Genomic DNA, 19,426 nt, shown 5'->3' with positions numbered 1-19,426 from the left:
GCAATGACGATCACTGTGTAGGCGCTCGCAAGGCTGAAGGGATTTTGCATCGTCCCCCCCCGAGAGTCAAGGGAATTAGTCTCGCGTCACCAATTTGGCGTAGTTGGGTGCGGGAGTGACGCGAGACTAATTTCGCCCACCCCCTTCACACGAGTAAATCATATACCTCGGCCACAAGTCAAGACGAGCACTCCTTACTAAGACAGAAAATCGACTTGAGGGTTTCCATTTCGAAATTTTGATCACTGTCGGTCATAGAGGCCTCCCAGGGTCGAATCATGTCCTCCGCCACGTTGAATCGCGCACAGTGACCTGTGGACACTGACAGTCGTATTCAGGTGATGAAACTCGGCACTAGAGTGGACATGCAACAAGATTATAGGCGGTAGCACATTTGCCACACGGACAAGTTGCCAGAAGGAAAGGATAATCGGAATGAAATCCAGAGCCGGCGGAAGTAGAACGAGTTACTTGGGCGGCAACGGGGTTATTTGACGCCTCTATCCATAGGTGCAGTCTACTCCTTCCACCAAATAATCGTGTTGGTATGAGATTGCTTCGCCTGAGCCCCTCGGCCCTCTTTTGAAGAGCCTTCCTTTTCCCTTTATGGATCTCAATTCACCCCTTTTCCCATGCTCTTCAATTTGTTCTTTATCTTATTTTCTACAAAGATCCCACGGACGAACAACACCATGAGGCAAGGCCAGACATCTCATGCAGAGATCCGTCTCATCACCTCCGACTGGCTCTAAAACTAATAATGACCTGCCTAGGCAAGAATCTGCCCGCAGCACTCATACTCCAGGTCCCACAGAATGTCGACTATGATGCCCTCCTCATCACTTCTGTTCCTCATCGGGACGTGCTCATAGAAATTCTTGGTCCACACGAGTGTATGCTTTGTGTCCCCACTGTGGCGCAGAGGTTCAGAGGCCGTTAGGGTGCCGAAGTGGTGTCGTGAAAAGGCGGCGGGGTTGACGGCATTAGGGGAGAAAAGAACGCAAGGGGATGTGGTAGTCTTTCAAGACGAGAGAGAGGATGAGAGAGCCCTTGGGCGGCGAGCTGTCGGTACAGAAGGTGGGGCGGAATATGTGGTGTTGGAAGAGCCAGATTGTGTTCTTGGTAACTCTTTGCCATCGCCAGCAACGTGGAGAGGTAGCTTATTGTGGTAGTGGTAGAATACGCTCTTTTTCTTTCCGTGGAAATTGATGTGAGGGTCTTGAACGAGGGGGATTGTATTTGGAAGGGGGCGGGGTCGTCGGAAGCTGCAGGTTGGACTTGACATGGACGACGAGTCGATGAGATTAATCATGGCAAAGGCGAGAATTGTAGCTATTCGGTATTTGAAATCGTGCCGGGTCCTTGTCAAGACTCCCTGTGCTCTTTAACCACAATCCATTGTTTGAAGGTATGCTTCCCCCATTTTCCTGTGGCCAAAAGCGTTGTCCATGCCGTAATTTTTCGGTCTCTTTATCAGATAGAGCATCTCGTGGATCACTCATGAGGGTAACCACCTCTCTCCGTGGGCCGTCGGGGTGAATGACAGGGTGTGGGTAAAGGGGTGGTCTTCAGCTTCCCTAAAAGTTCTCATCATAAGCCTTGTCAGCAGCGACCTCCTCAAGGCTAAAGTGTCGACGCATGTTGTCAATCGGGACCATGGAAGGTCAAAACCCAGAGCAATGCAGTACTGAGAAGTAGAGGCTCGCATTGATATGCATGAGAGGTGTAGAAATCCAGGACAGGAAGAGCACATCAATGAGGAAGCAAACACTGTGGTGGACCACCCCACAGACTGGCAGCAGGCCTGTGAGAGCCGAACCCGCTCATGTCAATGCCATTCGGAGTTACAGAAGACTGTAGCAAAGCGGTGACATGGTCACTGTGTTCTGGCGTGAGCCTGGGACTCCGAACAAGACGGAGTGAGCTCTGACGAGCATCAAAGCTCATCCACATAGAACCGGAGATGTAACCCAAACATCCATCAAAGACGGGGACGCTGGAGGTGCAAAACAACGAATCCAAGTGAAAAGTTTCTGAGGACATGCCAAGCCTTGGCAAACACTAGCGCGAAGCTGAAACCATCCCAAAGCCCGTGCTGTGCCTCAAAGTCCTTCGGTTGGAGTTACATTGCAGAGGGCAATCATCAAGGCATTGAAGACGCCTGATTTATTATAAGGCTCTACGGGCTACGTACTGAGTACATGTAAAGCCTCACGTGCTCTCACGCCATGCAGCACCACCCTTCATGCACGTTTCAGGTCGGTCAGCACTCAATATCTCGGCGACCGAGGGAGTGGAACGTATTGCGTTTTCTTCTATTTATATCTAGGGCTCTCAGATGAGTGGAGGAAGGGCAGAGATCAGGCAGCCAGAAACATGAGGCCAATGATAAGCTAGGAACATGTTTGAATGCGTGGCAAATGGAGGATTGCAGCAGGGCTCAGCAGATATGTGGGTTGCCTGATTGCTTGGTGGTGTTGTGCACATTTCATCAAGGAGGTCATGATTAGGAAGCTTGTTGTATGAGTTGAGAAGCTTGAAAGCGTGGAATATTGCTACTGGCTCATACAATTCGTAGGATTTTGAGAACACGGATTCGTAAAGCATGCTTCGTCATCCGGTGGAGTGGAGAGGATCGCAGCCTGCCTGGAATCCTTCGACCCTGACCCACATCAGTACAGTACTACCGAGTATTGAAAAATGGGCTGATATTTTTGTAGCATTTACAGCTGACGCAAGGCTTGGCACAACTTTTCCAAAAAAGGCGAAGCGCGCCTTACCAACTACAGTTTCTGATCGCTCACAAACAGCAGAGACTCTTGATTTTCCTGATGGATGCGCATTCCACAGAGCAAATATGCGTCTTTTGAACACTCGAACATCTGAATTCAAGGAAATCAATAGCCATCATGGCCTCAAATATGCTATTCTTTCTCATCGGTGGAGCGAGCAAGAGGTCTCGTACGAAGAGATGCAGAAAGGCACAGCGCTGGAAGGGCTGGGCTTATCCAAAATTCGCCACTTCTGTCGTTTGGCTGCGGACAAAGGCTTCGATTGGGCGTGGGTCGATACTTGTTGCATCGACAAAAGAAGTAGTGCAGAGCTGACTGAATCGATGAACTCCATGTGGAAGTGGTATAGAGCTAGTGAAGTTTGCTATGTTTATCTTGCCGATGTACATCATTCGAAAGATAATCTTCCAGAATCACTAGCTCAGTTTCGTCAAAGTGATTGGTTCTCAAGAGGATGGACGTTACAGGAGCTTCTTGCGCCTCAAGAGATACTGTTTTTCGATGCTGACTGGAATGAGATGGGAAGTCTCTCAGATTATGCGACAGATGTATCGGAAATAACGCGTATTGCATGCCACTATCTATTTTCGAACTATGAAAGAGCTTTGTATCCAAAGCCGAAAAGGGAAATTCAATTTGCCAGTGTAGCAGAGAGAATGAGCTGGGCCTCGTATCGTGTGACGAGCAAGGAAGAGGACATTGCTTATTGCCTCCTAGGGCTTTTCGGGGTCAATGTGTCCCTACTCTACGGCGAAGGTGCAGGGATGGCATTTCGAAGGTTGCAGATCGAGATCATGAACGATCGTCGGACGAATCAATCTTTGCTTGGATTTCGGATGAAGAAAGATCCGGCCTGCTTGCACCCCATCCACGCTGTTTCGGAGGATCTGGAGACATTCTCAGTGATTTCCAACTCTCGCATTCAATCAGAAGGCTGTATACAATGACTAATAGAGGATTGCAAATCGCTCTTCCAATCCCGCGTCGTAAGATATCAAAAGGGGACAGTATCCGATGTTACCTCAACTGCAACAGAAAAAGCGAGCATAATCTTCCCCAAAGCATTAAACTTAGATACCTAGGTGATGACATCTTCCAACGGGTGCAGTGCTGGTATCTGGAATCACGTCACATATACTCATACTCGAACCTCCATAAAGACCCAAGGTCTCCAAGCATTGTTTACATTCAAGATTATACCTGGCCGCTCAGTCCGCCTGACTAGGGCTACAAAATCGCGTATCGTGTATTGATACTGTTTATCAATATTGTCGTGCGAAGATCATGCGTAACCTCCATCTTATCAACCTAGAGGAAATTTGATACAAAGAAGCGAACAAGACAACTCAGCATTCAATGCTCACCGCACGGCCTCAACCATATACCACGCTTAGAGTGAATGGTACAGGTCACTTTCAAGTCGATTGATTCAGAAACACGCAGCATCAATAGAGAGTAGCCCCCGTGAAATACGGCTTGCTGAAAGGATGCGGAAGATCTGTCCTGAAATACACGACTTCATGGAGAAGATAGATATACGATGAAGGAGGCAAAAGCAAATCATGCAATGATGTTGGTGCTAAGGATAGATTTCTTAGGGCTGAGTATTTCCAGGTAGAGGTAGTTGGCACTAGAGCCGAAGAGGCAAAGCCGGCTTGGCGTCAGCACTAGGGAATGCCAATTGATCCTTCGAGCGTGAATTCTGCACCTTCCATACACCGAGACACCATGGAGGGTGTCCTTAGGCATCTAGACCTGTACTTCACAGTGATCTGAGCTTCTCGTTGCGGCTTATGTCCGTGTGAGGGCAGAGGTTGCAGCCACTGGTCATACAGGTGACACACTCCGGGTGATAAGCCGTCCCAGGCAGCCTCGTACTGCTTTCGTACTGGAGGAGGATGATGGGGGCTGAAAAGTGCTGAAAAGGCAGTGCACCGAGCCTAGAACATCCTCCCGGAATGAAATGCTGCAACCTGCCGAAATCGACCAATTCGATGGCGGAGGATGAAATTTGGTCCGCCAGCGCAGTCCACCACTACCTTACTACTGGGCAGCTCAGCCTTGTTGACGCCATTCACCACTCCATTCATCAGTCCTCCACGACATCCCGCTCTCTTCCAACACCCCTAATACCTTCTGCGACACGCCAATTCCCTGCGGTTGACTGCAAGCCACCTTGCTGACTGGTTACGTTGTTGTTTATGTGTTGATAATGACTGTCTCAGACTTCAACAACCTTCAGTGCGAAGACTCGCACCAGTAATTCTAATAACCCAGTCCCCCTTCAATATGGCCGACGGCCATAACTATCACCCCTCCCCACCGCCCGACCCTCAATCCTCACACCTCACCGACCATACCTTCAGCTCCTCCTCGACCTTCGTCACCTCCCCTCTCTCACATGTTCTTCAACGACCCGGCTACCAGCGTGTGAGCTCGGCGCAAGAGATGGACACATCCTACAGAGGAGCAGCGGCCCAAGACGAAGAGGGTCCGGACAGAGACTCCGTTCATGGCTTGCGCATACAATTCCCCGATCACGACGAAGACAAGCTAGCATTTGGCGCCTCCGTTCACAAGGACGACTCAAATGCCTCAGATCTTCTTTCCCCATCATCTGCGCGCGGAGTCAGGTTTGGCTCCAAAGCTTGGGGAGATTCGCCCCCAATCGACGATCAACACAACGGACGTTACTCCCCCGTCTCTCAATTCAATAGCCCGTACGCTGCAGATTCGGAGAACGATCCTTTGCGAAGAGAAAGGGCATCTACCATGGGCACCCTACAATCACCAGGAGCCTTGCTCTCCCCGACCCAGCCTCTGTGCAGGTCGAAGAAATCACTATACCAAGGACGTATGAGCTGGATATCCGTATCAATCCTGTTGCTCTCAATCTACTCCACCATCTTCTCCGCCATTTGGCTGGGGCTCGCAGCTTCTAAGCTGTCCTATCACAAGACTGTCATGAACAAAGGCCCTCTACCTCCTACTACAGCTTCTCTCCTCGCCAACTTCTTTGCTAAGACCATTGAGTTATCATTCGTCACGGTCTTCGTCACTGCTTTAGGCCAAATCCTTGGCAAAATTGCATCCACAAAAGGCTCAAGAGGCATTACACTGGCTGACATGCATATGAGGGTATGGATCCAGCAGCCAGGAACCATTTTCACCCACTGGGAGACTGTACGATATGGAGGCCTTACATTCCTTGGTGCCATCACATTGTCGTCGACCATCTTGTCAATGCTTTACACAACTGCCTCGGACGCTCTGGTGACACCACACCTGCGGTATGGACGTCTAGAGAGACGGCCTCTCTTAAGCAACGTGACTACAGTATTTGCCAATCAATCAAACCAAGTCGAGCGCTGCAAAATGCCCATCGGTGCTTCGGAAGATGATCCCTGGATCCTTGGGCAGACGTGCACGGAAATTGAACATTCGGGTCAGGCCTACCACAATTATGTACAGTATCTCGAGAGCTGGGATGCCTGGGTTAAAGCCGGTGGGAGATCAACCAAAATGAAAGAGCGACCTATGCCAGTTGGCTTGCTGTATGACAACACAACAGTCACTGGCAGTTGGGTCGAGGAATCGGATGTGCCAGCTCAATCCGCCCAGTATCAACGCATTATCAACAACGTGACGTTAGCTATGCCGCTGACAGCTGTGTTCGGGGCTGCGCGTTTAGAACGGAATAGTATCATGCAGCCCATAGACTTCAACGTGAGTATTACCCAGCCCATTATGTGACACTATCTAATTTGTGTTCTGCAGGGCCTCGGTGAATATCACATCCAAGCCTCAGTCCCTTCCCCAACGATCAATGTCTTATGTGCCGAAATGACCGAAGACGAACTCGCCCCAATTGTCTTCAACGAGTATCCTCAGTATAAAGGCACCGTTTTCAATTTTACCGAGTATGCGGGAGGTGAGAACAGTTCCATCCCCAAACTCAACGGCGAATCAAAATGGTCCGACTTCAACACTACCAAAGTCGACGATATATTTCAGTGGGGCGAGGACCACAATCGCAAGCGGCCAGTCTTTCCAAAGATTCCAGACCCCTACCAAACAGTTTTCAATGGCAGCAATCAACAGATAGACTCGACCATTGACTCAGTATACGTCCTTGCAACAGCCAACACGACCGCTCAGCCTCCTGGGCTCCCTATTCGCCAACCATATATGCTCTGCTCAATACGCTCCTCCATGTCCATAAACTGCTCTACCGAATATCATGCCTCCAAAGGTGGCGGTAACATGACCACCCGTTGCGAAGATCCGCACGACCCGAGCGCTTACCACAAAAACGGCAACGTCTCCCTTGCAGGCTCCTTCAATAATCAAAATTGGACAGACGTCGCGAATCGCTGGGCCATAACTACCTCTCTCGGCGCAGGTGCTACCGGTGATAAAGCTGCCAACGCTCGCCTCCTAACCCAATTCCAGCCCACAGGGCGCTCTCTGAATGAAACACGCGCCTCGATCGCCGAAGCTCTCGCCGTCCTAGCCGGCTGCACCCTCATTCTCTCCGGCATCGACTCCCCTGTTGTCCCACATTGGAATATCGGTAATCTCACTGATCCAGCATCCCTCGGCTTACAACCGTTCAACGCCACAGTCCGCTCCCAGGAGTACTTCTCCGGCGGGACGCAGACCTGGCAGGGCATGTTCTACATCGTGCTCGTGGGCACCTTCCTCCTCAACGTCTTCTGCCTTCTCTACTTCCTCGTCGTACACGGCATCATCGCCGACGGCCTCATGACTGATTTCATGGAACCGCAGAACCTATTCGCGTTGGCTGTTAACAGCCCTCCCTCTCGTGCGCTCGAAGGCACTTGTGGTGGAGGACCCGAAAGAGGGGAGTTGGTCACGAACTGGCATGTTGATAAGGATGAGAGGAGGGGGCATTATTACATACACAGCCATGACGAGCCTGATGAGGGAATGTGGAGAAGAGGACCAAGAGCTAGGGGGCAAGGTTGAAGAGTCAGCCTAGTTGGTGGGAGATGCAGGTCAAGGGTTCGCCTGTTGGGGAGGCGTATGAGAGATTGAGGACGAGTAGCAGTCGGCCGGGAAGTCTGAGGCCGGAGAGACCGGAGAGTCTACGATGATGATGCCATCGACTACCCGCAACATCTTCCCTGTTGTGGGAAAACTTGAATCTGAAACGACAATTTTGGCAGCTAGCGAGCGAGCGAGCGATCATCATGAAGGAACAGGACTGCTACAAGTAGAAGGATTTACAGAACACAGGCATTATGTTGACGACTATAGACTACACCTACTACTTTCTGTAAATTTAACTTATAATGATAGCGTTTGGCTTCACTGAATCTCCACAGGTCGGTCCAAGTTGGCTTGTCTAGCAAGCTTTCACTTCTGCTGATGGAAAATGAAGCGCTTTGTAACCGTTTATTAACTGATTAGAAACCGGCCCATATCTGAGCCCGGGTTTCAACGGTGGATGTAGATAATCCCGTTTTTGTCCTAGCGTAGAATCCGGGGAACGCTGAAGCTTCCTCGCCAACAGCGTCTGCAATATCTAGACATACATCATGTATGCTGTGCCCACTCTCTAATACATCGAATCAAAGCGCATCATTTGGCTCTCCACACTACCTACGCTTTGTATTGGATGACAGACGTCATGCCGACCACGCTGTTCTGCTTGAATCTCAGCCTCCAATGAGGTCCTGTTGCTGTGCCTCCTCGACCCCGTAGAACGTTCACATGAGACCGCACTATGGCCATGGTGCTACATCACGCACGTAATCCCCAGAGTCGACGTTGGAGACATTGCAGGCAAAGAAACAGCATGAACAAAGAGCTTGGGCTTGTTACAATTGGACTGTCGGTGTTGAAAACATTGCACAAGATGGGTGCTGCTGCTACAGTTATACTTGGAGCATGCGAAGGACCAGGAGACATGTCACTCTCTCCTTTGCGCTGCCTCGGACAAGATGTTCTATATCCTGCGAGTCATGCTGCAAGAAGACGCGTTCACGCTGAAGTCGTCCAACACCTCCTGTGACCAATATGTGGAATCAAGACGCGCCAGTCGTTCGCCGTTGATATGATATCCTCCCTCGTCCTCCCCACTGCAAGAACACTCAGGACTCCTCTCTTATCCATCTCATCTCTCCACAGAATCTCTTGTCTGCGGCAAGATTGCCACCCGCAAAATGCATCTCAGCTCCCTTCTTTCCACCAGCTTATTCCTAACCTCACTCACTGCAGCAGCAGACTCTAGCAACGCTGTCAACAAGAATTACATCCGCTCAGACCAACGGAATAGTCATCTCGAAAGCCGCCAGGAGACCACCGCTGCCGTCCCGCAATCCCTCATACTCTCAGCCAAAGCTCCGGACACTCCATTGATCGATGACCAACTCATCGTCGCTCGAGATAATCATTTCTGGATTGGCGGCAAGACGAACGCTGTATGTCCAACGAAGCTCGCCAACACAGCGGACGCATGCCCAGCGGAACCTATCACAGCTATCAAGATAGATTCATCCAAGGGCACGGCGATGATGGTACGCCCACCCTCTCCCCCACCACACTCAATCCCTCCATCCCCACATCTACATTCTGCATCACCTCCTCCTGCCAGCCCTTCCCACTCCCTCCAGCAAAAGCCCAAAAGACACACCGACTAACAGTCTCAACAGGCCGCCCGCCTCCCCGCAACGCAACCAATCTACATCCCGACCACCAACCTCCTGACCTTCGCCAAACCCGACTGGGGCACCGACACAGCCAAACTCAACGGCGCCCTGCTCACCTTCGCCTTCACACCCACAACGGACTCCACCGTGGGCGGTGAAACAGCCGCAACCACCGCGACCACTTCGGCCGCCACGGCCACATCCTCCACCACCACCTCCACCACCAATACCGCTGGGCAAACCTACCCCGTCGGCACGAACGGCACATTCACCTTCACACCCAAGACAGCGACGTCACAGCAGGGACAGCAGGGGCAGGCAGTGGGGCAGCCGATGGCGTGGATAGCGTGCAAACAGAAAGCTGGGGCGGGATACGCGGCGGGGGCTGTGGTGTTCCAGATCGAGAGCGCGATGGAGGGGGCGGGGGAGGGGAAGGAGGGGTGTGTAAGTGTGGAGATCATGGCGGAGGTGGTGGATGAGAGTGGACGGGATGGGGGGTGGGGGGCTTATGAGTATGAGTGAGTGAGGGCTGCGTTGTGTAGGTGGATGGGGGGAGTGGATGGGGTAGGGGGAAGGGTGAGGTTCAGAATGTTTTTCGTTTGAAGGTGAGGCATGTGTATGTATGTGAGTTCCAGCTTCCAATGATGTATGTGACGCCTTTTTCTGTTCGGCCGACAGTATGGCTTGGTGATTGAATGATTGGAATGAGCATTTCATCTAGGCATGAAACGATAAACGCATCTATCTCGCTATTTGCCGGGCATCACCCAAATCTCCTTCCCCAATCCTTACCCCCCAACATCCCCAACATCCCAATACCCCATCCCTTCCCAATGCTCTCAATCGAGCCTCCCCCTCCTCCCCCCCTCCTCCCCCGCTCTCGTAGCGCAGCCCCTTCCCGATTACCACGCCACGCCCCGCCCCGATCTGCCCTCGTCTCACCATGCATGCTACATCTCCAGCAATGCAGCCCATGCAGGCGGGATCGATGTCTCTTTTCCTTTATCCAACCTCCCTTCCTTCGTTCCGTCTCCCCATCTTCCATCTCCCATCCTACAACAGCATTCATGAAAAGAGTACTAGAGATATCGTCTGCGAAGGGGCGTTGGCATTGTAACAGACGGGCCGGGCGGGGCGTTGAAGGTTGGGCGGGGGAAAGCTCCAATCAATCAATCACTCAAATCAAATGCAGGCGTTCCACACAAACGCCCCGCCCCTTGCCGCCAGAAACCTTGAGAGAGAAAAAGGCAAAATATTCATGTCTGCCATTCCTCTCTGATCTATTATATACATACATACATATATACATCTATCCCGCGCTGGGGCTGGTTGGGGTATGCTAGAACGTCGCCACCGACCCCGTCCCCGCCCCCGTCCCTGCCCCGGCCGCCGATAACGTCACGTTCCCCGCCACCTCCAGCACGCCGTTGAAGGGAGAGGAGGAGTTGGAGGAGGAGGAAGAGAGCTGGGGCCGTTGGCCGGGGATTTCATCCACGCCTTCCGGGTTCACTTTTACGCCGTTGATGCGTTTGGAGGCGGAGGTGGATTCGGTGTCGTCGTAGTTGATCTGTTGGGTTAGCTTTAAGGGGTAAGGGGGTAAAGGGGTAAGGGGGTAGGGGGGTAGGGGGGTAAGGGGAAGGGGAGGGGAGGAAGACATACCCCATTAATTATCACAGAGACCGAACCACTTCCCTTTATCGGATAATTGTCCCTGCCATGCGAAAGCGCGATATCGATGGGGTCGCCGAAATTCTTGATCACGAAACTAAACCACCACGCACATCGTCTCAGCGTTACGTTCCCATTCCCTTCCAACTCCAGGGAAGGAAGAACGGAAAGGACCACGGGGCTAGGAGGAAGAAGAATGTGTGGGGAGAAAGGGAAAAAAAACATACTCAATCCTCTGATTCTCCACCGTCCGCCCAGTCCCCGCCGTACTATACCAACTCAACTTCGTCTCCCCAAAGGCCGTAACATCCGGCGGCACCTGACCGCCCTGCACCTCCTCCACCGTCGCGCTCGGACTCAGCAGCGAAATGGCGCCCCAATCCGAATTGACAATCATCGTACAATTCGTGCGATGCGTCTTCGGATGCTTGGTCAAATACTGAAACGCATTCTTGACATCGGCCGCCCTGCTCATCAACTCGGGATCCAAACTGGCCAGCAACACCAGGTCGAGGGAGTCGACCCCTATACCCGTAAGGTCAGGCCGCTCGCGCGTCGTATCCAGCCAGGCTTTATAATTGTCGCCGACGTCCGGGCCCGTGGGGTCCCCCATGATTTTGCCCGCCAGAACCTGGTCGCCGCCATGACAGCCGACGCTCTTCTGGAACGATTTGGAGAACGTGTGGTAGGACTCCGTGTCCTTGGCATGAGCCTGCACATCGCCACTGATAATGAACCCGAAACTGGCGTCCACATTGGCGGAGAAATTCTGCAGCACAGCCTCATCACTGTTGTCCGCCCACGAGGAGATGGAGAGGCGACTGCCGTAATTCACGTGCGTGACGACATGCGTACCCACGAGCCCGAACAGGTCGCGATAGCGTTCCAGGATGGCGGCGTCGCCTTCGCGCCACGCTGGCACGATCGCCAGGATGCGCTTGAGCGTGGCGACGTTGATCGAGTGCGCCCATTGGTCCCACGTGCAGTCCAGCACCCGCGAACTGTAGTCGAACAGCGCGTACGCGAAGTATTCTTGGAAAATCTGCGAGATGCCGCTGTCGACGGAGACGTCGCCGCTGATGGCTTCGTACCGGATCCCCAGACTGCCGCCCGCGGCCAGTTTCTGCGCTGCTTCGTAGCCTGTGTCCCAGTGCTCGAATGTGCCTGCGGAGTGGGGTTTAGTGAGGCTGAGCGATACGGAAGGGGCGAGTTTGGGAAGAAGTGGGTGGGCTGGGGGTGGGAGGCGGGACTTACTTGACGAGGAGGAGGAGGAGGTGTCGCAGTTTACGTTGACTGGTACGGTCCAAGGGTCGGCGCCGGGGACATTCTGGTTGTAATGGCTACTCTCATCGAAGAAGATTAGGCGGTAAGCGTCTTTCACTGCGCTCTCGATCTATGCCGACTTAGCCTACAGGTCTCAACATGCAGGAGTATATTGCCGGACGCACATTTACAATGTCGAAAGGTTGAACGTCGAAGATGTTTATGCCATTGCCCAGGAATGTTTTTGCAGGAAACATGGCGTCGGTGACGTTCCCGGTGTCATTGGTGCCATTCGTAATAGCTCTCTTTACCACCCGATGAAATTGTGGTGGAGGACTGCGAGGTACGTGGCAATCACTACCAGCAATGGTCAGAGTGATGGCAAGAATGACGACCCAGAACATACTGAGTACCACCCCCAAGTACGGGGAAGGTGCGTCTCGGTGATTGTTATATACGTGGGACTGTTCCACGTAGAGACGCGCATCTAGCTCAAGGTGAGTGGAACAAGCATGCGAAAAACGTGGCTATGGAGGCAAATGTGCCTTCTTGACCGAGTTGGATGGTGAAATGCCATCATCCAAAGAGGGCGAAAAGAGAAATTGCACCCAATGGCGATGGTATGTAGGAATGAGAGCTTGTTGGGTCTGGGTTTTGAAGTCACACTAGCGCCATTCTGCGTCTTGCTGCGCGTATATGGGGACGTCACCAGAAATCACTCTTTCAGGTTAGCGAGCGCCTAGTTGTGAATCATGAGATGTTTGCACGCTCCAGGCTCACCGGAAGATCATAATAATATGCTTGCCGTTACCTGCTGTCAATAAGATCTATTGGGTCTGTCTTTTACAGCTCTCCCACGCAGCACGGCTGCCACTTTCACGACCTGCTCCCCCACTGCTGCAGATGCTATTTCCCCTTCAAGGAGCATTAAAAAATCTTCAATACCCGTTGATACTCGCCGCGAAAACCTCGTTCGTAGCAGGATTCACTTTTTGTGCTTCGGGAAACTCCATCTCTTCGCAACACTTTGCGCCAACCGCTTTATGCTCCTCTTTTCCAGTGCCGGACTATTCAATCCTTCTGTATCTTCTGTGTCTGCTGAAGACTGCTCCCTATCTCGTTCCACCCCTCCTGGTATTGCTTTACCATGAGTATGACTATTCTCCGAGCCTGTAGTCTTCCAAGTCGCCGTGGAATTGGACGGTAGAGTTTCGTTAGGGCTCATCTCAGATGGAGACTGCACTGTTCCCGTAGCTGATAGGCCAGATTGACCCAGAGTGAGAATAGCATGTGTATTCGTGCTGTCTTTGAGGGTGTTTCCAGCTGATTGGGATGGTACGTGGGTGGCGTTGAGTCTCTCTGGGAGCGCTTCATCTCGATACACGGCTTCTGGTGAGTTTTCCTCGCGAAGTAAACCGTTTGGATTTGGGGAAGACCGCCCCGTATTCGATGGCAAAAGTAGAGCATTGTTGGTTGGAAGTGTTTCGAGATTCTCCAGAGGCGCTGCTTGAACGTTCGATTGCTGGAGCCAGTTCTCAGTGCGTTGATTTGGCTGTTCTTCGTCCCTAAGATGGGTCGCGTTCCCGATGCCTTTGTCAACTAAAGACGAGTGGAAGTCTGGCGGTTTCCCTCGAACTTCGGGGTAAAGGAGTAGGTTCCGCACCCTACCACTAGCTTCGGGTGGGAGGAAGCCTAACGATGGCTGAGAAGGGACTATGTGACCGAAGTTTTCAGGACTTGCGCTAACATCGCGCTCTAGACGTTCAGAACTTGTTGATGAATGATTGGACCTACTGTCGAGTGAGTGAGAGCTGTCCCGAGACTCGTGCTGTGGATGCTCGCGACGCTCGAGCTCGGATGCTTCAGACGTGTTGGCAGAGAATTTTGACTCTGGATACGGAGACATGACGGTCGATGGAGATGGGTGGTGAGATGAGTGGTCGCGCCCTTCGTGTGAGTCGTGTAGCAGAGAAAGGTATCAGTTGCGATAGACAATACGGAAAATTAGCTTGATGAAGAAGTACAGTATGATGGAGAATAAGATGGTGAGCGCGGTGTAGCATTGCGTTTCAGCTGCTTGTGATGCTATGGTGCACGGGTGAGTCATGACGGGGAAGTGTTGTAAAGCTCTCACACAACTGACGAACAAGTGTGAAGTCCTGGTGTGACAAGAAAGGATTCAGTGTCGTGATGGCACATCAGTGTTAAATAAGTAGCGCCATGTCAGGCAATTAAGGGTCACTTGAGGCCAGATCTCTCAGCCTGCAAGGATTCTAGCATCTCACAGAAGGCGTTCATCTTACCTTCGATATCATCAGATAGCGGCCGCACTGTATTTTCAGCAGCTTGAGGTGTTTTGTTGCTTTCCCGCTAGATACACATAGTCGAAGTAACACGTACTCCAGCAAGCAAGGTATTGGTGTGGTGCGAATTCGAATTCTTTTGACGTGTGCCTGTTTCAAGATTCGTAGATGATGACCACGTCCCACTATATGCCGGAGCAACGCTGGCGATGGAAGGTAGGCATTCGTGAACTACTTTCTGCCTTAAGGCACTGATTCCACACATTTGCCTGCTCTGTCAAGGTCGGTGATGGAGGAAATCAGGTCCGCAAATAGCGATGGTCTCATCAAATGCCTTAAGAAGGCCTTCATTCAGATGTTCAGATGAATGCTTACCGTTGCATCGTCTCATGGAGTTTGACCGTCGTCATCCTTTCGCGCCGAATATTATCCGTCCACCTTGCTTTCCGTTGCCTTCATTCACCGTTCTTCCCTAGCATCCTTCGGCTGAAAGTCTCAGACTTTATTGATCATCATCTTCAATCGTGCTCATATGCTCAAACCCGTGAGCCTCACGAATACAATTAGCTCACAATTGTTTTCTCGATGATATATCGCCTCAAGCATTGCCTTGTGAACGGTACTCTCACGCTGAGGATACCGCTAGTCAATTGTGTATTCACTATTTGCGTAAGCCGTCTAAGTACATCAGACTCGGTTCAAGAAGCTAGTGAACAACGACTCACATCGATTCTTCAGCTTGAAACCCAATAGGAGAAACGAGGCCTTGGGGAACATTGCTAGATCACATGAGAATGTGAGACAGTCTCAAGTGTTATAAAGGATGAAGTGGCCAGATGAAGCTCCAAACGGCTTCACTGCATGGAGAGACAATATATCATTGTCTCGGCTGGTTTGCAAGTCTCAGTAGGAAGATCAACGTCACCTGGCCCTATGCCGCCCCTGAAGAGCCTGGTGAAATGGTATGTAATGTGTGTCCTGCTCCCTATGTTTCTTCTTTTAAAATCCTTACCTTCAGCCTGATTTGAGGACTGATCACTAAATATATATATAGTAATTTCTAAAGCGCCTGAAGAGACGCCACACGGATACTGTAGAGTCACAAGCTCTAGGTCATTATAAAATTCCTGGTCCACATCATTATTTCATCGGGCAAACACAAACGACTGAAGCAAGCAATCTGAAGGTGGGCTCTTCGAATACAACTCTTGGGCTCAGTAGGCAACTCAAGCTTAGCTTGGCGACACTGGAGGTCGCTGTCATAGAGACGGGGGCTCGAGACTCGCTCTAGCAGGTAGATGACACAGAGAGTCAAAGCCCAAATTTGGGCCGAGGTCGACATCGCCGTTGGGAGGACTTTCAGGGACAACAAAAACCCTTTTTGGAAGCTGCTCAAAGTTTGAAGAGTCGCACGTGTCACCCTCATCTACTGGTCGCTGTGAGATCCTGTGTTGAAACCACCTTAGTGTCGCGGGTTCTAGAGCAACGGCGGACCTAGGGCTGTATGGCATTTCCGGAATGCCACGAACGAGATATTTGAATCGGTGTCTTCAAATATCAGAGACAGTCTCAGTCCTCGACTTTCCAGTTGTTCACAACATGACATTTTGATTTCTCGAGCCTTGGAGTTGGACCCTTCGCTTGAAAATCGTGACCGCCTTTAACCACAACATCGAGATTCAGAAGCCGAGGCTTGTGAGAGAATGTAGCAGAGAGAAGAATATGAGGGCTGAATTTGTTTCCTAAACCACAGACGCAGGGAAAGAGATCGATTGATGGTGTGCAAATCTTTTGAGTGTCCAGATGATGCTTGCGCGACAGCACGAACGGCGGATTGTGCGTATCAAGGTGTGATGACAAGAATAAGGTGTGCAGATTTGGAAAGGGCCAGTACAGTCGAGTTCTCTAAAAGCCGTGAAATATAGCCAGAGTGAGACGATCTTGAAGAACGAGGCTTGGGAGGGGGATTGTTGGGCATGGAATCCATGAATATTGTAACGCGATTCGTGTCTCTCCAATTTTCACCGTAATCATTTGGGTGCGGTGTCCTAATTTGGCAGACCTGACGTTCTTCGTCGAACAGAGAAAGTGTCTTCCTTCGTTTTGAGGAAGATGTATCAAGCAGCCTCCGGAAAGGGTCGGTAGAGCGTGAATATCAGAGAAGAATGTCGCGGCTTGGCATTTCATTGCATCAATGTTCATGTACACATTGACGTTCCGAAGCCGATATCCCAAGTTGCAACCTAGTGGTAGAGAACCTCAATAAAATGCATTCAAGCCTCTATTTGTATAGACTCCTCTTTGCCTTTTCATGACGGCAACGCTGTCTTGCATGCCTCCCTTCCAATGTCTGAGGTTTGAGCAGGAGCGTATCCTGGTATTCTCTTCAGACTCATATCATCACTTGTTGTCGGAGTATTCTTCCCATTGAGCTTGACGGACGAAGCTGTGCTCGTTGCTTATTTTAAGGCGCGCGCGTATTTCTCTTCGGGCCAGGATTTCAGACAGATCATGATCTTGCCACAGGCATTGAGTGCGTCAGCATCTTATTCCGTGTATTCTGATATCTTCTTTGTAGGGGTGAAGTCGACCGTGAGCGGCGTGCTAAGGCTGATATATGTGAGGCAATAGCATCTTGGAGAGGGGCACAGGGGCTCGAATACTCGTATATAGAACGTGGACATCAATGGTCTCTTGCATTTTGTTTCGAGGCCTTGAGGAGTCCTAGACAGCTGGGCAAGGTTAGTGCATTGTCAGCAGCTCAAGCATGTCTCAAGTTGTTGGGCAAAGAAAAGGCCAAGGGCTGCGGACGACTCTATATCCTATCATACGTGCGAGAAAGTGTGCAATGGTGTATTCAACGGCTTTCTGCACATCAAACCTGAATGGCTTTTGTACGGTGATGCTGAGGCTCTCCACAAGCTCCAACTCGAAGAGCGTGAGTTCTGCCCCATTGCGTTGTTGGCAGGCACGACCACGACACCTCTCCAGCTTTTGATGTCAGCATAACACTGCTTTCACGTATGACGAGCTTCCACTCCATGCTCATTGCACGGTAAAAGTTCACCATCTGACGGTGCAAGGCATTGCGAGAAGGCCGGACCACAGCGCCACAAGACGGCGAGGTCAGCCCGCGCTAAGCCCGTGCCCTGAAATTGGCCCGATTGGCTCGACATCTCCGGCATTCTCCATTCTCACCCTAGAGCATCCCCTAAAAACAAGCTCAAAGACAAGCATTCCTGCCTCAACGTCGATCGCAAGGAGCCAAGAGACTACGCAAGACGTGACTTGGCTGGACCGAAAGCGAGCACGCTTCATCTTCCTCGCTGATACACGCAAAATCACGACAAAGAAGCAAGCATGGACATGAGATCAAGCTTCCCAACCCCTCGAGATCATCGTCCCCCGAAGCTACCAACGCTAGAACCAACGGACAGGACGAGGACGGGAGTCAGCAGATGCCCTAGCTCTGCAGCGCCGCTGATGGCTCCCCGGTGAATGCCGTCAGTGAAGAAAGAGCCCAGTCTTCGTCGTCCATGCCTCTCTCCCGAGTCCAATACACACCACTCCCATCATCAGCGGACGACGTACAATTGACCGCGATGCCTCGCAAGCAGAGCATCGCCCCGCCAGGGGATGACAAGGCCCACCTCGCCTCCCTAGGTCACGAGCAAGAATTACACCGGAATTTCTCCCCGCTTGCTATGCTCGGGCTTGCCTTCGCTATCTTGAATTCTTGGACCGCGCTCTCTGCGTCGCTGTCGCTCTCGCTGCCCAGTGGAGGTCCGACATCCGTCATCTGGGGCCTTATCACCGCCGGAATCTGCAACTTATGCCTCGCTGCATCGTTGGCCGAGTTCTTGTCCGCTTACCCCACGGCGGGAGGTCAGTACCACTGGGTCGCCGTCATCAGCTGGAAATCCTGGGTTCCAATATTATCGTGGATTACGGGCTGGGTCAATTGCGCGGGATGGGTCGCGCTGGTGGCGACGGGGGGATTGCTCGGCAGCCAGCTGATTGTAGGCGCGATCTCTTTCTACGACGATAGCTACAGTCCGGAGAGATGGCATCAATTCCTCATCTATGTGGCATACAACATTGTCGCGTTCTTGATAAATGCGTTTATGAATTCGTCGTTGCCGTATGTGACGAAGGCGGCTTTCACATGGAGTATTGCTGGCTTCGTCATTATCTCCATTACGGTACTGGCGTGCGCTAGTCCGACGTATCAGAGTGGTGACTTTGTATATCGCGCCTTCATCAACGATACGGGATGGCCAGATGGCTTTGCGTGGCTGCTGGGACTTCTACAGGGTGGCTTTGGTCTTACTGGCTTCGACGCTGTTGCGCATATGATTGAAGTATATCGCCCTGAACCTACCCCATAGGGAAGCTTATCTGACTTCAGATAGGAGATTCCAAACCCAACAATCGAAGGCCCGCGGATTATGATCGCTTGCGTCGGCATCGGAGTCTTTACCGGCTTCATTTTTCTCTCATGCCTCCTTTTCGTCCTCAAGGATCCTCAGAATGCGATTAAAGGAGCAGCGGGCCCACTTCTCACCATCTTCTTCGACGCAACGAATAGCAAGGGAGGATCTATATGCCTGCTAATGTATGGACTACGTGTCTCTCAATTTCCCACGCCTTTGGGCGCCAACAATTGATTTAGGCTAACCATTCACCAGCTTCCCATTGCTCTGTCTCATTTTTGCAACCACCTCCA

The 19,426-nt window shown here is 51.5% G+C and overlaps 5 protein-coding genes across 5 annotated transcripts; 3 read left to right on the top strand and 2 right to left on the bottom strand.

Moving 5' to 3' along the window:
* Positions 1–2,857: 2,857 nt before the first annotated feature.
* KY384_001249 (uncharacterized protein) lies at positions 2,858–3,739 on the top strand (the record flags this gene model as incomplete). Its single annotated transcript, XM_044809780.1, has 2 exons — positions 2,858–3,064; positions 3,260–3,739. The coding sequence occupies 2 exons, from the start codon at positions 2,858–2,860 to the stop codon at positions 3,737–3,739; spliced, it is 687 nt and encodes a 228-aa protein (XP_044673687.1).
* A 1,342-nt stretch (positions 3,740–5,081) lies between these two features.
* On the top strand, positions 5,082–7,781 carry KY384_001248 (uncharacterized protein; the record flags this gene model as incomplete). Its single annotated transcript, XM_044809779.1, has 2 exons — positions 5,082–6,518; positions 6,570–7,781. The coding sequence occupies 2 exons, from the start codon at positions 5,082–5,084 to the stop codon at positions 7,779–7,781; spliced, it is 2,649 nt and encodes an 882-aa protein (XP_044673686.1).
* Positions 7,782–11,315: 3,534 nt separating this feature from the next.
* KY384_001247 (uncharacterized protein) lies at positions 11,316–12,801 on the bottom strand (the record flags this gene model as incomplete). The annotated part of the gene is made up of 2 exons (XM_044809778.1): positions 11,316–12,461; positions 12,583–12,801. The coding sequence occupies 2 exons, from the start codon at positions 12,799–12,801 to the stop codon at positions 11,316–11,318; spliced, it is 1,365 nt and encodes a 454-aa protein (XP_044673685.1).
* A 581-nt stretch (positions 12,802–13,382) lies between these two features.
* KY384_001246 (uncharacterized protein) lies at positions 13,383–14,303 on the bottom strand (the record flags this gene model as incomplete). Its single annotated transcript, XM_044809777.1, has 1 exon — positions 13,383–14,303. The coding sequence occupies one exon, from the start codon at positions 14,301–14,303 to the stop codon at positions 13,383–13,385; it is 921 nt and encodes a 306-aa protein (XP_044673684.1).
* Positions 14,304–18,236: 3,933 nt separating this feature from the next.
* KY384_001245 (uncharacterized protein) lies at positions 18,237–19,088 on the top strand (the record flags this gene model as incomplete). The annotated part of the gene is made up of 1 exon (XM_044809776.1): positions 18,237–19,088. The coding sequence occupies one exon, from the start codon at positions 18,237–18,239 to the stop codon at positions 19,086–19,088; it is 852 nt and encodes a 283-aa protein (XP_044673683.1).
* Between the last annotated feature and the right edge of the window lie 338 nt (positions 19,089–19,426).

The sequence above is a fragment of the Bacidia gigantensis genome (genome assembly GCF_019456465.1).
Source record: "Bacidia gigantensis strain McMullin 20006 chromosome Unknown contig_125, whole genome shotgun sequence".
Lineage (NCBI taxonomy): Eukaryota > Fungi > Ascomycota > Lecanoromycetes > Lecanorales > Ramalinaceae > Bacidia > Bacidia gigantensis.
The sequence above is the reverse complement of the archived record's forward strand: the minus strand, read 5'-3'. Positions and strand labels throughout refer to the sequence as shown.